Here is a 23,171-nt window from a genome sequence, read left to right on the forward strand (position 1 = left end):
AGGTGGGGCAAGGGGGATGGAGAATGGGCAAAGGGGGGCACCTTTTGAAAATAGCTTGGAAGTTTTTTGGGAAAAAATTCTATTTATTTATTTATATACAGGGTTGCCTATTTAACCTGTGTAGCCCTGGCTGTCCTGGAACTCACTGGCCTCAAACTGAGAGATCTGCCTGCCTCTGCCTTTTGAGTGCTGGGATTAAAGGTGTGTGCTACAACCACCACAGCAGGATCGTGAAATGGAGATTTCTCAAATGCCTTTCCTTTCCTATATGTTTATATAAGAGAAACTTATAGTTTCTCTTACAGTATACCTTCTTGGCTACTGTCTACAGATATACCCAGAAGCTCAGGGGGAAAATTTTTCTCTCTCTTTTCAATTTATTTTTATTTTTATTTTTTTTTCTAAAGATTTATTTATTTATTTATTTATTATATGTAAGTACACTGTAGCTGTCTTCAGACACTCCAGAAGAGGGAGTCAGATCTCGTTACAGATGGTTGTGAGCCACCATGTGGTTGCTGGGATTTGAACTCCAGACCTTTGGAAGAGCAGTCGGGTGCTCTTACCCACTGAGCCATCTCACCAGCCCTTCAATTTATTTTTAATTGATGTAAAGTGCATCTATCTATTTATGATGTATGGCATACTTGGGAATATGTATAATGCATTGAATGGCCTAATCAGTGTGAGTCTGGACATTTCTTCTCATATATCTATAGTCATGTGGTGTAGTATGAAATACAGTTGTATAGTTGTCACTTGGTATCCACAAGAGATCAGCTAATTCCAGGATGATTCCTGCCCACACCCAAATATACAGATGGGAAGATGTGTATTAAATAGCATGCTGTGTGTGTGTGGGGACAACTGTTGAAGCTGGGCATTGGCCATAGGATTCTGTTTTTATGTTTTATTTGTTTTTTTTTTTTTTTTTTTTTTGGTTTTTCGAGACAGGGTTTCTCTGTATAGCCCGGGCTGTCCTGGAACTCACTTTGTAGACCAGGCTGGCCTCGAACTCAGAAATCCGCCTGCCTCTGCCTCCCGAGTGCTGGGATTAAAGACGTGCGCCACCACGCCCGGCTTCTGTTTTTATGTTTTAAAGCATGCTAAAAACTAATAGAAGCATGGAATCATAAAAAAAAAAAAGATAGTATTTTGTTGTAAGGTAATATACACAGCTCTTACTCATTGTACCTAAGCATGCAGTGACAGCCAAGGCACCTAAAGTTGCAGGGAGGCAGGAAGAGCTGAGTCTCTTGTGTAGTCCTGCCTATCCTGGAACTTACTCTGTAGACCACTGGTCTTGAACTCCTGATCCACTTGCCTGTGCCTCCTGAGTGCTGGGATTAAACCCGCATGAGCTGCATTTAAATAAGCTTCAGAATTCAGAAACTATCAAGCTGTCTGGCTTGCACAGGCTCACGGGGTATCAATGCTTCCTCCTGCACCTTCTCAGTTTGGATGGTCAAATTCTGTTCACCTGTTCTTTCCCACACCAGTACCCAGTCCATCTCTGTTTATTTACACACACAATTCTTCCAAGTTTCATGATTTTTTTCCTTATAGTTGCAAAGTGAAATTCACATATTGATAGATGTCTCCGAATTTAGGATTTGATACATAATGGGCTCACATGCATTTAGAGCTCACACACGTCTCTGGAGTGAAGAGTCTACAAACATTGGTACCATTACCTACATTCCTTCCCCAAATTCTTAAATATGCTAGCTCCATGTCGAGATAAAAAGATTAGGGCCACTGTCAAAAAGCACCCAACGCTGAGGGATGTTCCTCAGGATCCAGTTTAAACCGCTAATTCCCAGCCAAAGATTCGTATTAAGGCTCATGAATTTCTTAAAAGCGATAGGCCTTCATTTGGAAATGAAGACGGCCTGCGTTTTCTCAGTTCTGCACGCACTAAAGTTTTAGAAAGATGCTCTTTGGAGGAGACTGACTGGGTCTCTCTTTGATCCCCAAATGACATAAAGCTGATAATTTCCATTTTGAAAATGCTGCCTCAGAAAAGAGGTGCAAAAGCATGGCTGCGGGGAAAGTAACCTATCATTCTAATGATCCAGCCACTCCGCCCTGGGCTCCTTGAAGCTACGTGAAAATGATGCGCTAAGAACAAGCCTTCGAGCAAGCCAATTCTTGAGGTGATTATGCCTGTTCCAGGCCTACGGGGAACGGAGAAAAGAGAAGAGAGACGCTCTGTGGTTCCTTGGCTGCAGCCGCCATCTTTCAGGGTGGGCTGCGCACGCTCTCGGGCCTGGGCCCGCGAGCACGAGCGGAGAAGACGTGGAAGCCCTGAAAGCCCAGAGCGAGGCCACAAAGAGAAAACGCGCCTGCGCTTGGGCGACAGTAGTGGAGGGGCGGGGCCAGAGAAGAGGGCGCCTGCGCAGTGAGAGCCCGCCAAGCACCTGGAGGAGGAGGGGGGCAAGGTACCTAGGCGTGAGGATGAAAAGCGCATGCGCAAAAGCGCGACGGTGCGGGAAGTGGGAGGACTCCAGAGGAGACTCGCGGAGGCAGGACTAGCGCAGATCTCGCGAGATCTCCTGCGACTATATATACGTGCGGCGAGCCCGCGTCCTTTCCTTGGCGTGATTCCGTCCTGCGCGTCTGTTCTGTGGAACAGGAGGCAGTTGTTTTCCGTCCGGCTTCTCCCACACCGAAGTGCGCGCCTCCACCTCATGGAAGACTCGATGGATATGGACATGAGTCCTCTTAGGCCTCAGAACTACCTTTTCGGTAACTGACTGGAGGGGGACGCGTGTGCAGGGCCTGGTGATGGGGGGGCGGGAGGCCAGCCGAGGCCTGGCGTGTGGGGAACGCGGCGTGGGTGGAGGCCGGAGAGCGGGGAGGAATCTCCCGAGCCTTAGAAGCCGCGGCATGAACACTAGGAGAGCAGCCGGAACATGGGGCGGGAGCGGCTCAGCCTCGAGACTTGGGTGTTAGGAGCGGCCGGCCGGCGAGTGTGCGACCTTGGCTGTGGCGCGAACATAGAGGAGAGGCGTTTCTCCTGTGCACGAAAGCCCGCACGATCCCTTCCGGGCTCCTTTTCTTGTCCTGAGCCACGGCAGGCGGCACGGGAGAAAGGGGCCTATGGAGCGAGGCAAGGCCTGCCTCCGCCCTGTTGGGGAGGATACATCTGGAAAGCTGGGCTTTCCAGGGTCCGCGTCTTGTATACTGTGGCGATCGAGGGCTTCGCCGAGTAACGGGGACTGGTCCGAGCAGGCGCCCTGAGGCAGAGGGGGGCAGCAACCTCTAGGAGCACGTGGTTGCCACGTGGTTGGGGGTTAGGGAGGGGGTGTGGGCTCTACATCCGGGCTCTCCGACTCTAGCCAACCCTCAGCGGTGGGATCTTGCGGCTTAGTTAAAAGTCCCGGGAGGGAAATGTTTATTTCATAGCCGGTGGTGTACCGGTTTTGGAGGTCTTTGTTCCGATCTTTCAGTATCCAGAGTGATGGACCCCCATCCCCTTTTTATTGGCCTCTGGTAGGCGGAATCGGCCTCCTTGCAGATGACTGTACTGATGGCCCACGTGGCTTAACTTTGGAGTACCCTTAAATCTACCTGGCTCTATCTAGAACTACTTTTTGTTGGGGTGGGGAGAGGGAAGGATCTGTTGAACAGACAAGATTCACTTTAGCATCACGGCTTTTGGGGATCCCATCTATAGTCTTGCTGCCTACCCCACACTCAGTTTTTGTTTTAAAAAATCAGTTTGGTTTTCAGTGATTCACGTTTTAGCTTTTTAACAGTCCTGAGATTAAATGAACAGTGAACTGCCAATAAAGAAGTTACCTTACTCATTCCTTAATTCTAGTAGTGTTTATACCGATTTCACCATACTGCTTTAAAGAGTCATTACATCTACAGTGAAAACCGGCAATGTTGCCTCAATGTAGTTAGTACTGAGAAAATGAAAGATTTTTTTTTTAATGTTTCATTTGAGTTGATTTCACAGAACTTTAGGCTTTGGGTTTTGATGTAAGTATCCTTGCTAGGTTTGCTTTCTTATTTTTTGTCTTACAGGCTGTGAACTAAAGGCTGACAAAGACTATCACTTTAAAGTGGATAATGATGAAAATGAGCACCAGTTGTCATTAAGAACGGTATGTAAACTCTAGTATATAAAAACATTTCGGCCATTTCCTACTGATGAACTAGGAGTTTAATCCCAGAAAAGATAGGGGATCTTTGTCACTTGTAATTTTGTATAGCTTGGTCACTCTAAGGTGCTACATGCTTCGTAGAAGAACAGTGCTTGTTTTTAATCTGCCAGCTTTATTCATTTAAAGGAACAGTTGTGTATATGGTAATACCAGTTGTAAAACACTTCAATTCTAGTTCTAATGGTGAGATGATCAGTTTTCTTTTCATCAGCAGTGGTGAAAGACTTCTTTAAAAGTTTCTTTGAAACATTTTTATTGTTCACAGGTCAGTTTAGGAGCAGGGGCAAAAGATGAGTTACACATCGTAGAGGCAGAAGCAATGAACTATGAAGGCAGTCCAATTAAAGTAACACTGGCAACTTTGAAAATGTCTGTACAGCCAACAGTAAGTACATTTCTAAATTTTGGATTTCATGTTGGTGCAGGTCTCTTTTGAGCTCATTTGGGGTCCGTGTGATTTAGGTTTTACAAAGATGTATCTTTTACCAAGGTTATTTCTGCTGCTATTCTATTTCGTTGTAGAACTTTCTGGTAATATCTGTTGTAAAACTCTTTATTTTTAGGTTTCCCTTGGGGGCTTTGAAATTACACCACCTGTGGTCTTACGCTTGAAGTGTGGTTCAGGGCCTGTGCACATTAGTGGACAGCATCTAGTAGGTAGGTTTTTTTTTTCCCCGTCTGTTGTAGTTATAGCTTATTTTCAATATAGGCTAGCTTTTTTTTTTTATATTTTAAACATTTGTGTCTTGGCACATCTGCCATGGAATGCTTGTCCTGGTCAGACAATTTCCCTAGCATCTCTTATTGCTATCACATGAGTTCTGGGGATCAAACACTAATGTGTTTGGGTTCAGCTATTCAGGACCCTATGACCAATGAGGCTATCATGCTATCTAGACTTCCAATTTGGACTTTGTAAAGTATGTCTTAGTTCTACTAAGATACTAGTTTTTAATATCTAAAAAGACCTGATTTCTGTCTTTAAAATACAGTAAACCTTTTCTGTTCATTTGCTACCTTTAATAGAATCTTAAAAATACTATGTTATTTTCTCTTGTGTTCTTGTCGAGTTAGTATGTCTAATTCTATTTTAGCTGTAGAGGAAGATGCAGAGTCTGAAGATGAAGATGAGGAGGATGTAAAACTCTTAGGCATGTCTGGAAAGCGATCTGCTCCTGGAGGTGGTAACAAGGTTCCACAGGTAAAGATTTTGTTTTTGTTTTGTTTCGAGACGGTTTCTCCGTGTAGCCCTGGCTGTCCTGGAACTCACTTTGTAGACTGAGGCTGGCCAGGAAAGATTTTTAAATTATTTTTGGCAGGGCATGGTGGACACCTTTAATCCCAGCACTTGGGAGGCAGAGGCAGGCAGATTTCTGAGTCTGAGGCCAGCCTGCCTCTGCCAGCCTTTTTTAAACCAAAAAAATTTCTAGCATTTACTTTGGCTAATCACCAAAGATTTCTCTTGCTAATGGATGCATATTCTTTCAGAAAAAAGTAAAACTTGATGAAGATGATGAGGACGATGATGAGGATGATGAGGATGATGAAGAGTGAGTATAAGTAGTATGATCTCAGACTTGATCTTACATGTACTTGTAAGGGTTTAGGAGGATTGACTTGCCAGTGGTTGATGTTTGAAAGTAAAGGTTTTTGTACCAATAAAGGATTTTGACCTATGATTCTATATTTGCCTTACAAACAAGCTATTGTATGTGGGATGTAATAGCTGAAGATTGTTTACATATTGGAGAGTTTAATCACATTGCCAGAAGTTCTGGAACAAAGAATGCAAAGAGGCTTTAAAAACATACACTGTATACAAGCCTATGGATTAAAATCCTGGATCAGAAATCAATGTTTGGGGGAGTAGCCAGGCAGTGGTGGCGCATGCACTTGGGGCAGAGGCAGTCTGATTTCTGAGTTTGAGACCAGCCTGGACTGCAGAGTGAATTCAGGACAGCCAGGGCTACACAGAGAAACCAAAAAAAAAAAAAAAGTTTGGGGAGTAGAGCAGATGGGTTATATTGCAAATAATGGCATTTATGCAGAGATTTTTTTTTGACTATTTTGTCATTTAAGAGCTTAGATTACCTTGTGGAATGCTGTTAGAACTAAGTAATGAATGCTGCTGTACTAAAGGACAAATATATATGGTCTCATGGTATTACCTTTTGATTTTATTTTTACTAGACATTTTTATTTACATTTCAAATGTTATCACCTTTAGTTTCCCCTCCAAAAAACCCCTATACCCCTCCCCATGCTCACTGACACACATTCCTGCTTCCTGGCCCTGGCATTCCTCTATACTGGGGCATAAAACCTTCACCAGCACCAAGGGCCTTTCTTCTCCCAGTGATGACCAAGGAGACCATCCTCTGCTACATACGAAGCTAGAGGGGCCTTTTTAATCTTAAGGCATCTTAATCTTTGGAATAGTTTTTTTGGTGGTATGACTGATACTACATGGTTTAGGATAGAAGAAAAGAACAGTTTTATAGAAATTAGTATTGTTTCTGGTACCAAGCGTCTCCATGGATTGGGTGTAAGGTAAGGTCATTTTTATACTAACCTGTAGTGTTAAATTACCAAAACCACTGGATTTACATGTAGTTTGACGTGATACAGATTCTAACAAGACGGAATCCCCCTACTGAAAAGGTAATTTACATGAAGTTCAAGCTTTTGACTTAACACTAGTGTGGAAAATATTGTAGTCACTGTTGGTGATTTTGCTTACAGACTTTGTATGAATAATTGGGCATTATATACTTAGGTATAGACATAATGGGGATGGTTCAGTGGCCATACTGAATGTGATTTGCCCCCTTCTAAAAAATCACAGTATGCCTGAAGAACATTTTGTATTTATTCCTCTTAAAGCAAGTGCCGTGTGACTTTATATCATAATCTCAGCTCTAGATTGGAAGCGATAAGCAGCACCGCTTTTGAGCTAGGATGTTACACTATTTGGAGGTGGACTGCTAATTACAATCTGGCAGCTTAATTCCAGTGCCACATGTATGTCTTTAGGAGGAGCCAATAAAGTTAGCCTTGTCAAATACTGCACATTACACATTAGAATGAAATGTAAGCAGAAACAGCTTTACAGTAAGACACAGGTAGAATCAACAAATGTAAAATTTTTACTACAGAAGTTTTGGTCAGTCTTTGGCTACATTTAAAATTATTTGAGTATTTTGCAACATTTCATCACCATTTCCGTCTGGCTTTGATTTTTGACAGGATTGATCCCTGTAGTTTTTAAGGGCTGAAAAGTCATGTGCATATGCCATTGACTGTAGGTATCTGGGGTTGGTGTCACCACCTTGTGGGAGTTCTTCCTAAATTTACATCTTGAAGAGTAATGTGTGAAGCAGTATCTTTGGTTTATTCTCTAGGTGACTAACAGTCTTACATGTTTACTGACCATATGTTGGGGAGAAATGGTCTGTTAAAATTTCTTGCATAAATAATTAGTATCTTTGCTCTAGTTAATGGGATGTAAAAGTTAATCCCTACCCTGCAGAGGAGAGGACACTAAAGGAATGTATATACTAACACCTGGCTAAATGTTAATTTTAAAAGCCTAGTTTCTTTATGGTTTGGTACAAAGCTGATTTGGTTGAAGCTATTTATTTGCTACTAACATTGGAAAATTCAACTACACAACCCTTTGAAACAATACTAAGTATTAGATAAATTATATATTTGTTAGGTTTCTTTCTTTTTTTTTTTTTGGGTTTTTGCAAGACAGGGTTTCTCTGTGTAGCCCTGGCTGTCCTGGAACTCACTCTGTAGACCAGGCTGGCCTGGAACTCAGAAATCCGCCTGCCTCTGCCTCCTGAGTGCTGGGACTAAAGGCGTGCGCCACCACGCCCGGCTTGTTAGGTTTCTTAAGTGATCCACTCATACTGGTGCAAATTCACTTTTATTAACATTGTGCTACAGTGGATGAATACAGTTTAGTTTTTTTGTAAAGATGACTAAAAATTTAAGTTCTGTGTGTCTTGCCATATTTCGTTTTTTAGTGATGATGATGATGATTTTGATGAAGAGGAAACTGAAGAAAAGGTCCCAGTGAAGAAAGTGAGTACATAAGATACTATGAGGTTTATCACAGGTAGCTAGTAAAGGATGGGAATTTTAGTGCTAGTAGTAAAAACTGGCTGAATTGATCTTAAAAATTGGTTCTGAGCTAGACAGGAAAATTTGAGGATGCTATCTGTGAGTTACAATTTATTAGTTTGTTTTAGGATAGTTTAATCTGAGTTGATCTCTCATCTAGAGAGGGCATACGAATTAAGGCCATTTTCTAATTCCAGTCTGTACGAGATACCCCAGCCAAAAATGCACAAAAATCAAACCAAAATGGAAAAGACTTAAAACCATCAACACCAAGATCAAAGGTAAGTACCCAAAAACAGACCTACTAAATTCAGTGTCTGCCTAAAACTTTGTGCTTGCGATATAAGGTTAAGACCTTGCCTACATAATAGACTGTAGTGCACACTAAGATAGTGGAATACATAAATTTGTGAAGTGTGTCATGTTCTGTGGTGGACTCCAACGTTGACTTATCTGATCTGTATATTTATAGCTTTCATGATCTAGGTGTGGTGTGTGTGTGTGTGTGTATTTGTAGAGGCCAGGAGTTAATTGTCTTAAGAGGCTTGTCAGGATTGACTTTACTTTGAAGCATTTCTTCCAATCTTTAAGATTTATTTATATAAGTACACTAGCTGTTTTTCAGACAGATGGTTGTGATGTACCATGTGGTTGCTGGGAATTGAACTCTGACCTCTAACTGCTTATGCATATTCAGCCCTCTAGCCCTGACAGGCTTTCTGGCTAGGAACAATTAGCAACTTCTCCGTGCTTTATAAGGGATTTTAGGGAGGAGGGAAATCTTGGTATTTACTGTGTTAAGAACTGTACTAATCTTGAAAACTAAACTTTCAAACTAATCTTTGAAAACTTTTTCCAGGGTCAAGAGTCCTTCAAAAAACAGGAAAAGACTCCCAAAACACCAAAAGGACCTAGTTCTGTAGAAGACATTAAGGCAAAAATGCAAGCAAGTATAGAAAAAGTGAGTAAAATTACCTTTGAATATTAAAAATTGTACTAATATGGGAATTTGGGTTAAAAATAGATTAAATAAGAATATTCATAAATTACTCTAATAAAATGTACAAGCGTACATTTTTTTTCCTGGGGTTATGCTGTAGAACAAGCAGAGGGCATTTTGTTTTCAGTAAAATTAAAAACAGCTGGAAAAGTAAGAGTAAGTGGCTGCCTTTATAATAAGAGATTATTTTATAGCTAAGAAAAAAAAATCACCTTTTAAGTATTTCACAACAATTTGAGTTATTTCTGTGCCCTCTGTACCATGACGTCAGTCCATAACCTGAAATTTGTGTGTGTGGGTAATAATAGGGTTTCATCTAGTTTGAAATAGAATTTATCTTTCTTGGCACTTGGCTGGGACTAAATACATTTATATAAACCTGGGTTCTGTAGAATGGAATAATACAAATGATTTTTTTGGGAGAGCTAAAAGTTATCTCCATTATGGTTCTAACATGTGAATTACTTGAATACATGTGGAATGTTACGGAAATTGTCCATTCTTTTTCCTATTTTTTTCCTGTCCTGTAGTTCTCACATGGCTTCAGAAGATTTTCTTCCTTTGTGCAGCCACGAATGGATTGGAATTTAGCACTTGGCAGCACATACATTTCATATTTATTAAACTGCAAACTTAAGTTTCCTGGTGTCACTGATTTATTTTTTATCCCTTGCATACACTGCTAAAATGATGCCCCTCCCCCCCATTTTAATGTGGTCCTATCTCCTTGGTTTAATTGCAGGCGCATTGAACATTCCTGGGCACTACTGGTAAATTAAGCCCAAAGATGGGGAAAGAGGAAAAGGAGAAACAAATATAGTACCATCAACAATCCAGACATCTCAATCCCCTTTCCTGATTGGCCATCCATTCCCCCTTGCAGGCTGGAAGCAATCTTGTTTTTCCTAAAGCATTTTTCTTTTACTCTTGTGATGCAGAAAATTTCTCTACCACTTGTGCATATGCCTCATTTCTTTGACCATGTTTTAACCTTTGTATCCTTAGCTGCTCTCAATAAATTTTTAAATGAACCAATAAGGATGTATGTGACAATATTTTCAAATTACTGTAGTGAATTATTTTCTAAGGCAATTGAGTACCTTAATACTCAAGATGATTCTGGAATTTGGAAGCCTTAGTCTGGTTAAGTGCATAGAAATGCAAGAAGGTTAAAATTTAGAGAAGTGGATTTTATATGAAATAGGGGGTAATTTGTAGTGACACTTTATGCTGATAAGTTAACATTTGCAGTATCTAATTTGTTAAGAATTTTGGCAGCAAAACTATTGCTGATAATTGTGGCTTAGTCTATATTCATAATTGGAAGCACGCCAAATTGATGCTACAGTATAAGGTAGCTACTTTTAAATCCCTTCAATTGCGTGCTTTCCTAGGTAATTGGAAAACACTTATGAACAGGTCGGATCTAATTTGTTTTTTGGTGATAGGTGATAACATGAATTTGTATATTAGGCACTCAAGTGGCTGTACTTGCATGCCAGTAGAGCCCTCTGTAGTTCAAATTGGCTCTTTGGAATTGGGCATTAAGCAATAAAAAACCATGGTCTTTCTGAGGTTTGGGCCAGAGTTTGTTTTTTTTTGTTGTTGTTTTTCCAAGATAGTCTTGGAACTCGCTGTAGACCAGGCTGAACTCTGAAATTAGCCTGCCTCTGCCTCCCAGATGCTGGGATTGAAGGCATGCGCCACCATGCCTGGCTTTAATGTTGGATTTTAATCAAATGGGAATGTTAAAGGGTTATAATTTGTGTAATGGCATGCAAAACTTGGGGAGTTTTTTCTAATGATGTCTCAAACAATTGCTGTTTGTCCTTAATGCTTTTTTTCCCCTCAATAGGGCGGTTCTCTTCCCAAAGTGGAAGCCAAGTTCATTAATTATGTGAAGAATTGTTTCCGGATGACTGACCAGGAGGTAACTGAATTTTCTGTGGACGTGACCAAATCTAAAATTTTCATTGTGATTTATTATGATTTTTAGTCTCAAGTTGTTGGCTCCTTGTAAAAAGTTCCTAACCACAGACAGTACTTAAGTACATGGAAAGAATTTAATTGGCAGACTGAGCAAATAATTTTTTAGTGCACATTTTTCCCAGGTTTTAAATAGTTGGTAAATTATCTCTTGGTTACTGAACTTAGTTTTACTCTTGGTAGTGTATTGGCTAAGGAAATAGGATATGGTTTTTATTTGCTCCATTTGGCTGCTTTACAGTCTGATGATATTTGGACTCTTGGGAGTGGTAGTATCTTCTCCAGATAGCAAAGGAGGGTAAAATTGGTAGAATCAAGCTAGATGGGTTAAAGCCTCTTGCATGTGAAAGTACTGATAGTTTATTGTGGTATGAGGATACTTACTTGGGCCATGCAAGGGCAAGGCACTACCAGTGATGGATCTCTTCCCAGTGGTGTGAATTTACAGTTGTTAAATAGTAAATATAATGGGTTAATGTTAGACCTACTGAATGAACAGTTGATTTAATGGGTTTCATCAGTATTAGCTATATAGGTGTCTATTCAAAAAGAATTAAAAGGAACAATATAGCAGGAGAGTATTAAATGATAGTATTGCCTATTTAAATTTTAGCTCCCAGGTTTGTAGTCAAAAGTGGTTAGGATTGAGGCAGACTGTTGACAATTGGAAGTAGTGATGTCATCAAAATCAGTCCTTTCATGTTTTGCTTGATAGTTAGCTACAGATTGACCTAAGTTGAGTGTTGAGAATTCACCACTGAAGAGAATACTTGACATTCTTAAGTTTTTAGAAACATACTGGCTTGTCTTAGAATAGGTATGTCCCTTCGGGTTTTTCTAGGTTGTGATTTTTGCTTTGTAATACTTGGCCTAGACTTTAAACATTCTCACTCAAATTCTGAAACCTAAATAGGGTTGACCCACAGGCTGAGGAGGCAACATTGGCCATAAAGTAATTAAGCCATTTAATTAAGGAACCTCATGCTAAGAGCTAATTCTGTATTTTTCCTTTGTAAAATGAAAAATATTTAACTGAAGAAATGAAATTTGTTCTATAAAGTTAACATTTCTTTACCATTTTCCTCCTTTACAGGCTATTCAAGATCTCTGGCAGTGGAGGAAGTCTCTTTAAGAAAAGGGTTTAAACAGTTTGAAATATTCTGTCTTCATTTCTGTAATAGTTGATATCTGGCTGTCCTTTTTATAATGCAAAGTGAGAACTTTTCCCTACTGTGTTTGATAAATGTTGTCCAGGTTCAATTGCCAAGAATGTGTTGTCTAAAATGCCTGTTTAGTTTTCAAGGATGGAACTCCACCCTTTACTTGGTTTTAAGTATGTATGGAATGTTATGATAGGACATAGTAATAGTGGTGGTCAGATGTGGAAATGGTAGGGAGACAAATATACATGTGAAATAAACTCCGTATTTTAATAAAGTAGCACTGTTTCTATTTGCTTATTTAACTCTAATACTTTGAAGTTAACATCAGTGCCCTCATTTCTGAGCAGAATCACTGCTCATACATTCCCATACATTTAGGGACTAACACTTAAACACTTTTCCTCTATTGATAGCCAATCTGTTGGACATAACCATAGGATTTATTCATCCTGTTTTGCTGTGGTATATTACTGTAACAATGCATGGGAAAATACATACTTAAGACTTTCACAAACACTCTCAGGCTGTCTGTATGGATGCTTTTCTTGAATCCTTTTAAAATCTGGTTTGGAATTGAGAGTTGCCTAGCAGGTCATGGGGTAGGTTAAAAAGTATGGTATAGTTTGTCTATAACTGCTCAAATTTGAAGTAACTTTTTAGTCAAAAACTTTGTGCCTGACCCTCTTTGTTTTTGTTTTTGTTTTTTTTTTTTTTGGTTTGGTTGGTTTTTTTGAGACAGGGCTTCTCTGTATAGCCTTGGCTGTCCTGGAACTCACTTTGTAGATTAGACTGGCCTTGAACTCAAAAATCCACCTGCCTCTGCCTCCTGAGTGCTGGGACTAAAGGTGTGCACCACCGCACCTGGCTCCGGAACCTCTTTATAGTGAGGAAATTCTATACATATAGGTGTATTAAACTATTTGGTAACAGATTAAACTAAAATCTGCATATTAAGCTAAATATGCTTGAATTTTGCATAAATAATGCTTGGATAAATACTTGCTTAGGGTGATTATTAGTGTGAATGTAATTTCATAAATACATATGGTAAATGAGGCCAAATCAGAGTTACCAGGAATTTAGTTTTTAAGCTGTAGGAGCAGATTTTTGTCTAGGCAGATTTAAGTGCAGACCTAGTCATGGGCTGTTTGTGTGACTGTACAGGGTGCAAAATGATCAATGAGCATGGCTGCATGGAAATAATGATGTGCTTTGGTGCTAGAATCATGTGGTTATCAGGATTCATATAGAATATGGTAGGCTATTGATATGAATACATTTTCAGAAGAGGTAACATTTGAATATTGTAATCTTTTATGGGAGGAGAGATTTAATAGATTCTAATTTGAAGCTGCTTTTGTCTAAAGTTAAAATGGAACACCATATAAGTATGAAACAACTGCTTGCTTATGAAAAGGCAAAATTCATGTCATTTTTATCTTTTTGGTTTCTCTGTATGTAGCCCTGGCTATCCTGGAACTCACTTTGTAGACCAGGCTGGCCTCAGAAATCTGCCTGCCTCTGCCTTCCAAGTGCTGGGATTAAAGGCATGTGCCACCACTGCCCAGTGTCTATAAGCTTATTAAGCTTTCCTAGGTAGCTCACTGGATGACTGAACTCTTAATTTCTGTTTGCAGTACAAGCTGTTGGTGTAAACTACCTCTGTGTAAGAACTACAGAGCTCAGTTAAAGCAGTTTTTGCTGGAGCACAGGCAGAGATGTTAGGTTATGCAAACTGAACAAGAGTAGCTTTATATGGTGTTATCAAAACATGCAAGTACCTTGATTTGGCTTAAGGAATCAAGTTTTTTTTTTTTTTTTCATTTTTTAGGTTTGGGGCTTAAAGTGGGGTTTGGATTCTGGGAATGGGTTAAAATTGCAGGCTATCACCCAATAGAATAGTTGAGTAGTTAGAAGTACCTGATTTGTTTTTGTTGGTGGTGAGATTATTCTCCATGTAATAACCCTGGCTGTCCTGAATTTGTAGACCAGGCTGACCTGGAATTTAGATTTTCCTACCTCAGCCTGCCCAGTGCTGAGATTTTGTGCATGCCACCACACCTGGCCGAGTACCTGTTTTAGTGGTCAAGCATGTCTAGTAGCAGCAGGTGACTCACTGGATTCCACTGGAAGGGGGAAGGAAGAGTCCTGTGGAGCACTTGTAGAGGTGGGGAGATTACCTGAGGTGATTGTGATTTGTCAAAATTGATGCATTAAATTGAATGTGAACCTTAAGAAAGAATGATGGCTACCTGGTTCCTTACTAAGGCCTGCCTGCCTATAAGACCTGTTTGTTCTTCACTACTGTCCCTGATAATGCCTGTCACCCAGAAACTTTCTCACTTGTCTCACACATGAAATATTCCTACCTTTGTTCTTAGCTTCATGTTGCCAAGTTCTTTGGGCTATCTGGCGTTAACTTTGTATTCAGAACACTGGATAAAAGAAAGGTCTAGTATCTCTTCATTGGTCTTGATAATCTCGAGGTTTAGTGTATACATGTGGGGTGTGTGTGTGTACACATGAGTGTTAAGATCTACATGTGGAAGTCAAAGAACAACTTGGTTAGATTATTTCCTGTCATTACATGGGCTAAAGTGAATCCTATGGATTCATCTTATTGCCATCTCCTCCCACCGGTTTTTTTTTTTTTTTTTTTTTTTACAAACTGGGTATCTTGACTCAGGACTGGCAACATAATAGGACCACAAACAGCAAACAGCAGTGGAGTGAGTTTCAAATTAGCACTTAGTGACATTTTGAACATTTCAAAAGTCTGATGAATATATTAACACTTAACAAACTGGGCTTCAGGGTGTGGGTAATTGAAAAGAGTGATCTAATAAGTGACTGAACTCAACAGATGCTTCCAACTCTAAGAAAAGGTCTGGTTTCTACATGAAATTGAGAAGTATGAAAAGACTGGGATTATAGCTATTAGACAGTTTGCCTTTGTCTTTATAATGTACCCCCATCTCATTGTATACTCAGCAAATCTTTTGGCAGGCAAGGAAGAACATTCAAGTCTAGGACTTGACTTTTAAAGAACTATGCCATGTGTGCAGGTACATTCAACTGCTGAGCCAGCTGTGTAGCCCCTATCCCTTTTGTTCTGAGACAGGGCCTATGTAGCACCCAGGTGGACCACTAGCTGGCTGAACCCAAACATAAGCCTGAGCTGATCTGGAGCTTCTACCTCCGAGTGGCTGGGATTGCATAGAGCTGAATGCTTCTATCCACTTTCTAGTGGGTGTTGGGAATTGAACTGTGAGTCTACCAAGCTACACCCCCAGCACCAGAACTTTTAATTTTTGAGTTAATGTTCTCAGACCACCACTCAATTTTTGGGACTTGGGACTGTCTTGTGTGATGATTGAGGTCATCATACCACTGTAGGTGGGACAATAGTTACCCATTGCATTCAAAGGTAATGAAAAACTAAAAAGTACAGATAGGAAAAAATTAGTTTTAGCCAGAAGATACATGAAACATGTCAGCAGATACACGTGTAAGTGCCAGTCTGTAAAGCAAGGTCACTTTTTGGTTCAGCCCTATTTGTGGTTTGTCATTTCACTCTATTGGTTGGTTTGTTCCAGAATTTAGGAAGTTACTAATAACTGTGAGGCTAGTTCAGGCAGCCCAGACAATAGACAAAGTCAACTTCGTTTCATGCAACAATTCTTTCAAAACACTCGATTTTGCAAAGGTTTTCAGGATTTGTTTTTAATACTGCCCCCTTAGCCTCAACTTTGAAAAAGAACTGAAAGTCGCTTACAGGGAGGTCTGGTCCTTGGAACAAATACTATGTTTCTATAACTTGAGAAATAACACCACTGAGCAGCACCTTCTTCACTGTGCTCCAGCGAACGGGGAATAGCAACCGCAGCTACGGACACAAGGCTTTTAAATCAAATAATCCGAATTCCTGAGTTTTGCATTTTGAGCTCCGTTCTCTAGTTTCTTGCCCACTGTGACCTGTTTGTTTTAGCATCAGTCCAAAGCAGAACTTGGCTGACCGAGGCTCTAGACAGAATGAGGCAGGCCTCTGACAACAATATCTACATTTTGGGGTTAATGGAAGGACAGAAAAAGTTCAGGGTTGGTGATCAAGGGCAGGAAAACTAGCTGCTTAGTTTGCGAACTGAAGAGGACCTGGAGTGAGCGCTGACCAGAGTCCTGGCTACTCCCAGGCATGTAGCCAGTCAGGGACGAAGTTACAGCGACGTTTTTGAGCCGCTAGGTGGTAGCCGTGTGCTTCCAAAACCCGGGTCACCTAACTAGAGAACGCAGCTGGAATCCCTAGAACCGACCTTAGAATCCCAGAGCGGGGGAAGGGAGAGAGACGCCCCTGAGACTTTGCCATCTCCCAAGGCAAAACAGAAGAAGGCGTTACTTAGCGTAGTCATCCCATGGTGGTGGTTGTGGTGGTGCATATGTCTGGGAAAAGGCCACTATCTTGCGTGGCCTAAGGGTAAGGGTAAACACGACTCCTTTCAGTTGAGTCACCCCACCAGGCGGGCCTCGTCTGTCCTCCCCTTGCTTCCCAACTCTAGTGGATGTGAATATGAACAGCAAATGTGAGCATTCTTTGGGAACCCCGCCTGCTCCATTCGGCCAATATTAGCCTTGTGGCGGAGAGCTCCGACGGCTTCCAGCGCTCACCAGGTCCAGCTTCGTGGGTTCTGCCATGCTGAACGGCCAGTCCCATCGCCGACAGTATTGAGTGCCTCCCCTCCAACCCTGAGCCGCCAGAAGGAGGAGGCAGTGGAGAGGCCGCGGCAGGCAGGCGAGCAGGCAGGGCCGGCTTTGATGTGGGCGCGGCGCACCCAGCCGCGCTGAGCGCCCGTCCGGCCGCGCCCCGAGGGGGGAGCCCCCGGGCCCCGCATCCTCATTGTGCCGGCGCGGGCCCGGGCCCGCCCCTGGCCCCCCGCCCCCTCGCCGCCCTCGCGTAGAAAACGCCCCGGCCGCCGCCAGCGGTGGGAGGCGGCGATGCGCACGGCCGGAGAGACACGGAGGAGGAGACATGAGCCGGCGGGCGCCCAGACGGAGCGGCCGTGACGCGTTCGCACTGCAGATGCGCGCCCCAGCCTCGGAGCGCTGACCCCGGCCCCGCCAGCCTCGAGTCCCGGTTGCGGCGCCTCTGCCGCAGCTCCCGCCGTGCATGCTGCCCCTAGACTGAACCCGCAGCCCGCGTCTCGCGAACGCCCAGACGGCCCTTCCGTCCGCCCGCTTCAGTCCAGCTTCCCCGCACCGGCCGGGCTCCTCCCGCACCGCGTTCGCCCCACAGCCCCCGCGCCGGCTCGGAGGGCGCAGCGCTCCGGAGGAGCCGCGCGGGGCGCTGATGCCGCAGGGCGCGCCGCGGAGCGCCCCGGAGCAGCAGAGTCTGCAGAAGCAGCCGGCGAGGAGGGAGCAGCAGCAGCAGCGGCGGCGGCGGCGGCGGCGGCGGCGGAGGCGCCCGGTCCCGGCCGCGCGGAGCGGACATGTGCAGGCTGGGCTAGGAGCCGCCGCCTCCCCCCCCGCCCCGCGATGTATTCAGCGCCCTCCGCCTGCACTTGCCTGTAAGCACCCTCCCGGGTCTGGCCACCCTGCCTGGATGCCTGTCCCTGTGCGTGTGTGGCTCTGTCTGTCTGTCCGCCCGACTTTCTGCTGCGTGTCTGTCTGTCCATCTGTGCCCCTTCCTCGGATCTTACTGACCTCCTCTCCCTCTTTCTCCCGCAGGTGTTTACACTTTCTACTGCTGTGCTTCCAGGTTCAGGTACGTGGGCTCCTGAGAGTCGAGTCGTGTCTCTCCCCCAACCCCCTGCCAACCCCAGCGCGCTCTTCTTCGAGGTGCCGGCCGACCCCCCTTCCCGGGACCGCGCCCCCTCTCGGTGCCCCACCCCTCCTGGGCAACAAGCCCAGTGCACCTGTTCCCAGGGCGCAGAAGGGCGGCTTCGCGCGCGTCCTGCGCTGGCGGTGTCAGGCCAAGGGCTAGGAGCTACTGCTTGAGCCAGTGCAGATTGTCGCGGCCTCGGTCGGCCTCGGTAGGGAAATCTCCCAGAGTCGGAGGGCTGACTCTGGCCCGAGTGATGTGTGGGACTCCAACCTCCGACCACAGCTGGCGAGGTAGGGACCTAGAGGTTTTTATGCCAACTGTCCCTTTACAGCCTGCTTGTCCCTGCAGACAAAAAGGTTGTTTTCAGCTGAGTGGATTTTGAGTCCAGAGAGAGAGCTTTAGTTGTAAATTACTCTGGGGGGGGGAGAGAGAGAGAGAGAGAGAGAGAGAGAGAGAGAGAGAGAGAGAGAGAGAGAGAGAGAGAGAGACTTCTCCCCATCCTGCTGCGCTCTGCTCCACATGTCCTTGCCCAAGGTGGTGCAGCCCAGGGCTTGTTCCCTGCCTGGTCCCCGTTCGCTCTCTGTGAATCAGAAAAGGGCTTGGCGCTCAGCCTGGAAAGCACTTGCTAAAATCTGATCTGTTACTTCAGCAGCTTTCAGACTCGGGAAGGTCTTGGCACACAGACAGTTGGAATGCTCTGGCTTCCAAAGCCGTGGAAATGAAGGAAAAGGGGGGGGGGGTAGGGAGTCGACTTCAGCCCCGATTAGAACCAGACCAGGGCTGCCTCAGCATGGTGTGTGTGGGGCGGGGTGGGGGGGGGTGGCAATAAGAATAGGAAACACCAGCTGCCCAATACCTCCACCTACCTACAGCTACAAGGGAGGGGACTCAGAATAAACTGGACATAGGCCAAAAGAGGATTATCTGTCCCCTCCCCCTCTCCGTGAAAGGCAGGTGTCCTTGCAGGGCTAATGGGAAGATGCTTGGTTGTGTAGCCTTCTGAGTTCTGGAGATGCCTGGAGACCAGCACCAGCTAGAGGTGGTTCTCCCAGTTTTCTGGTACAAGGAAGTGTGTGTGTGTGTGTGTGTGTGTGTGTGTGTAGATCCTAGTTTGATCTTCACTGTTCCTTGGGACAGACATGAAACTCAGGGTGAAACCAGTTGAGACTCTGGGCTGAAAGGATAGATGGATGGACAGACTGATGACTCTTTCCTTCTATTGGCCAGGCTGGGGTCCCCAGTGACTTCTTGAATCAATACAACTGGAGTCAGTAACTTAACGCTGGCTGTTTGCCAAAGCAGATGTGACCCTATGTGGTGAGGGGGTGGGGGACAGGGTCGGGGAATTGTGGATGTTAAAGAAAAGGGCCAGTTCCAGGCACGGGCTGCCTAGTCTTGTCTGCAGCTGAATTCCCAAGCAGAGGGCAGGTTCCCGGGTCACTCCAGGGGTTCTGCTTGTCTGGCTGGGCTGAGCTTGGGCAGGAGCTGAGGAAATGGGTGTGGAGGCAGAAAGGAGCCTTTCGGTCTTGCTGTCTAATCCTGTGCATGATGGCTGCTCTTGGTTCTTCTTTAAGTGGGACCCTGGAGGGGCTGCCGGGTGGTCTTTGTGTTCTCTGATGGGAGTGTGAGGGAGGGAGTCTGGACTCTGCTTCCCACCTCCACCTCCTGGCCGGAACTAAGCCAGCATCTTTGAGAAAGATCTGGGTGGTCTGCTTGGGTTAGGTCAAGAGGCAGGATTCATGCAGGTGAGGGAGCCTCCTCTTTTCCATCCCCCCCTCTTTTGCCCCTTTGTCCCCTTCAGCCTGTAGACTTCGGAACTGCATAGGGCCGATGTTTTTAACCCCTCATCTGTATCCTTGGGACCAGCTGGGGGTGCCCTTGAAAATCACTCAGAAAACAGTGTGCAAATTTGGTCTGTCTGGAAGAGGAGTCATAGTAGTAATCCTTAGTCTTTTTTTTTTTTTTTAAAACCAAGATTCCTAAAGGGGGAACAATGAGCAGGCTCGTGTTTGCTTTTACAGTTTATAGACTGATGGAGTGGCCCTTAGTGGAAGAGATGAAGATGGCTTCAAAGACGTGGGTTGCCTGGAGTCTGCATTCTGAGCCCTGCAGGGGCAAGTTTGTCTAATGTGCGTGTTGGTGTAGTCCCGGACAAGGTGCACAGGGACATCTACAGTCGCAATGATTCTGTTGTAAGGAGAGCAGAAGGCCTTCTTCTGTGGAGGAGGGGGCCCAGGGCTTGGCAATAGGTGATCTCTGCCTGGACCCTGGCTTCATTGCACCATGCTGTGCTTCTGTAGGAGTTTTCGTTTCCTCATTTGTGAAAAGTGGCTGATAAGTTAAAGTGCCAGAAGACGTGTTGCTTATTCTTATCCACTCAGGGAGGTATCTTGGCTAACTGAAAAACCAATTTACTTCCATCCTTACTGTTTTAGGGGATTGGTACGGTTTTAGCAATGGAATTTCTGGGTGCCTCCCCTCCTCCCAGTCCTCACTTCCCAGGCCCCAAATGGATTTCCTCCACCAAGTCAGGTTTCCATGAATACACTCAATGTAGATACTGTCCTCCGCCCACCACCAGTGCGCTGAGCCCCGCCTTCACCCACGGGCCACCCTGGGAAGTGGGAAGCTGGGAATTTAATAAAACCCCTTCACCCTTTCTCCACACGACTCAGAACAACACAGATAGCTCAAATCAGAAGAATTTTAAAAATTTCCGCGGGGAGCAGGCAGCGTGACCAGTAAATTGCTTTTCTGCACTTGGCTGAGCTCTGACAATGACACCGGGCCCGGCTTTTCACGAAGCTCCGCCGGCACCTGCCTGACATTGTTCCTGCCGCCAGGCTCCACTAGGTCCTTGCCTTCCTCAGACAAGCTAGCGTAAGGCCAGCCAGTGTTGGGAGAGAGGGGGAGGGCTTCCTCCAGCCTCTTATCCCCCCTGCCAGTTCCTTGTTCTTCCCATAGAGCAACTTCCTGTCTCACCAGGAGGTGTTGAAGTTTGGAGTTCCCTTCATACTCCCGATTGACCACCCACACCTACCACCTTCACTGAAACTTAGGCCAATCCTTTTACACTGGGCAGGTTGGAGAGGCTAGGTGAGGGTGCCCTTTGGGACAAGAGGAAGATGGAAAGTTGTCCTCTTGGACGGCACTTCTAATATCTCAAAGCAACATTATTCATTGGTCCATTCTCCCGAGTTTCCATTCAGCACTTAGCCTGTTTCTTGTTGGCCCTTGGAGTGAGACTTGGACAGTCCCTGGCCTCAGAAGAGAACACTGTCAGATATGCTCCTGACATTGTAGCATCTCTTCCACTTTCTGGGAAGAGACTCGCCTAGGTGCAAGAGAGGTGTCTTAGAATTTAAGAAGTCTCATGTAGGGAAGCTGATCTTATCCTTCTTGCTTTCTACAAGAAAGTCAGGTAGGATGGGGTCATATTCCTGCTCCACACAGAGAAAGCAGATACAGAACTAGCTAGGAAAGGATTTGCTCAGGGTCATGGCTACAAGCCAAGAACTGGATTTAAGACCTTGTATTAGTTCTATCTCCCCTAGAAGGAATCCTCAAGTTTGCTAGCAGGGAAAAGTCTCAGGAGGCAGGCTGAGGGGTCTTTGGTGGGAAGTCTTGTGTAAATTCTCAGGAGGGTAGGTGAGGACAGCTCTCTCCCTGCCCCTGTCAGGAGGCTCCACTCTCCTGGGAAAGTACTGATCTTCCAGGACCCCAGAGCTAGAGGTGAATTCTGTGTGTGCGTGCATGTGTGTGTGCAGGCATATGTGTGTGTGTGTGGGGGGGGGGTGCTGAGTGTCATAGGACACTTAATGCTTTCTTCAAGCCTCCTTCCCAGGGCAGAGAGAGAGGAGGGGTGGGGCACCCAGCCAGCATTCCTGCAGCCAGGGAAGGTCACCCACTTGCTTTGAGATAAGAAGGTGGATTCTTTAAATTTCTTGTGGTTGGCACAGCCAGTGTTAGTGGGCTGGGGGCAGTCTGTCGGAGTCATAGGTATAGCCTCCTCCCTGTGCTGGGACAGCTCTGTGATTCTGTAGGCCCCCAAAGGGAGGCTGAAGTGGAACAGGGAGGAGTCATCTATCCCCATTAGAACTCTGTCATGTATGGGGTGTTACAGGGTGCTGGCCCCCAGGCTGCTGACAGCAGCTCAAGCCTGCCCTCTTCCCTGCGTGTCTGTCGTACACAATCTAGGTAGAGCTCACAACCAATTTGGGATTAGAGAATGCTGTAGGTGAGGAACAGGAACCTCAGCTGTACACAGTAACCTGCTGTTGGTCACACTGTACAAGGGAGGTGAAGTTAGGGATTCGACTCCGGCTGCCTGACTCCAGGGCCCAGGTTAAAAGGCATTTTAAAGGTTTGAGATTCACACAGCCTGGTTCAAACTGTAGATCTGCCTTCTGTTTGCTGAGTGACCTTGGGACAAGTTACCTAACCTCCCTAGGGCTTAGCTTCTGTAAGTGTGAAATGGTAAAAAATGCCACTCTCTCTTCATAGACAAAAACCTCAATGAAATAGTCGCTGTCTTCTAAGGGGAGGGAGTAGATGACAGTTCTGGGCTTGACTGCCATGTCTCTGGTTCTAGGAGGGGTCTCAGCTGCCTCTGTTGCCTGTTGGATATAGCAAGCTTCATTGGTGTGTGTGTGTGTTTGTGTGTGTGTGTGTGTGTGCGCTGTTCTAATGAACCTGTGACTTTAAGGTTGTTGGGAGCCCGTGGCAGACTATTGGGTAAAAGGCATGCTAACATCTGTCCCCACAGGCCAGGGCAACTGGCTTCAGGATGAGCTTTGGTCCGCTGTTACATCATGGGCCTGAGTGTGAATTTGTTCTGGAACATCAGAGGGTATGTGGCTCCTCAGGCTGGGGTCTGGCTGGCTAGTAGTTCTTACACTGACATC

At 44.8% G+C, this 23,171-nt stretch overlaps 2 protein-coding genes across 3 annotated transcripts in view; both read left to right on the forward strand.

Annotated features, from left to right (window-relative positions):
• Positions 1-2,573: 2,573 nt before the first annotated feature.
• Positions 2,574-12,729, forward strand: Npm1 (nucleophosmin 1). 2 transcript variants are annotated; one of them, XM_021178462.3, is made up of 11 exons: positions 2,574-2,748; positions 4,036-4,115; positions 4,441-4,560; positions 4,739-4,832; positions 5,270-5,376; positions 5,664-5,725; positions 8,207-8,264; positions 8,501-8,584; positions 9,163-9,264; positions 11,159-11,233; positions 12,383-12,729. In XM_021178462.3, the coding sequence occupies exons 1-11, from the start codon at positions 2,691-2,693 to the stop codon at positions 12,419-12,421; spliced, it is 879 nt and encodes a 292-aa protein (XP_021034121.1). In that variant the 5' UTR covers positions 2,574-2,690; the 3' UTR covers positions 12,422-12,729. The 2 variants fall into 2 exon arrangements, with proteins under 2 accessions (XP_021034121.1, XP_085685160.1); XM_085829034.1 differs by lacking the exons at positions 11,159-11,233; positions 12,383-12,729 and adding an exon at positions 10,046-10,343 and having other exon boundaries at positions 2,575-2,748.
• Positions 12,730-17,584: 4,855 nt separating this feature from the next.
• Fgf18 (fibroblast growth factor 18) overlaps positions 17,585-23,171 on the forward strand; it is a 31,091-nt gene continuing 25,504 nt past the window's right edge. The window contains exons 1-2 of the mRNA XM_021177853.2: positions 17,585-18,010; positions 18,171-18,207. Of these exons, the coding sequence (XP_021033512.1) occupies positions 17,979-18,010; positions 18,171-18,207 (69 nt within the window). The 5' untranslated portion in view covers positions 17,585-17,978. The remainder of the gene's footprint in view (positions 18,011-18,170; positions 18,208-23,171) is intronic.

Source organism: Mus caroli, unplaced genomic scaffold (genome assembly GCF_978045245.1).
Source record: "Mus caroli unplaced genomic scaffold, Mus_caroli_1 scaffold_13, whole genome shotgun sequence".
Classification (NCBI taxonomy): Eukaryota; Metazoa; Chordata; class Mammalia; order Rodentia; family Muridae; genus Mus; species Mus caroli.

Coding starts and splice junctions, on each gene's coding strand:
- Npm1 (XM_021178462.3), top strand. CDS start 2,691: ATGGAAGACTCGATGGATATGGACATGAGTCCTCTTAGGCCTCAGAAC. Junction 4,833..5,269: donor TAGTGGACAGCATCTAGTAG/GTAGGTTTTTTT, acceptor ATTCTATTTTAG/CTGTAGAGGAAGATGCAGAG. Junction 9,265..11,158: donor TGCAAGCAAGTATAGAAAAA/GTGAGTAAAATT, acceptor TCCCCTCAATAG/GGCGGTTCTCTTCCCAAAGT.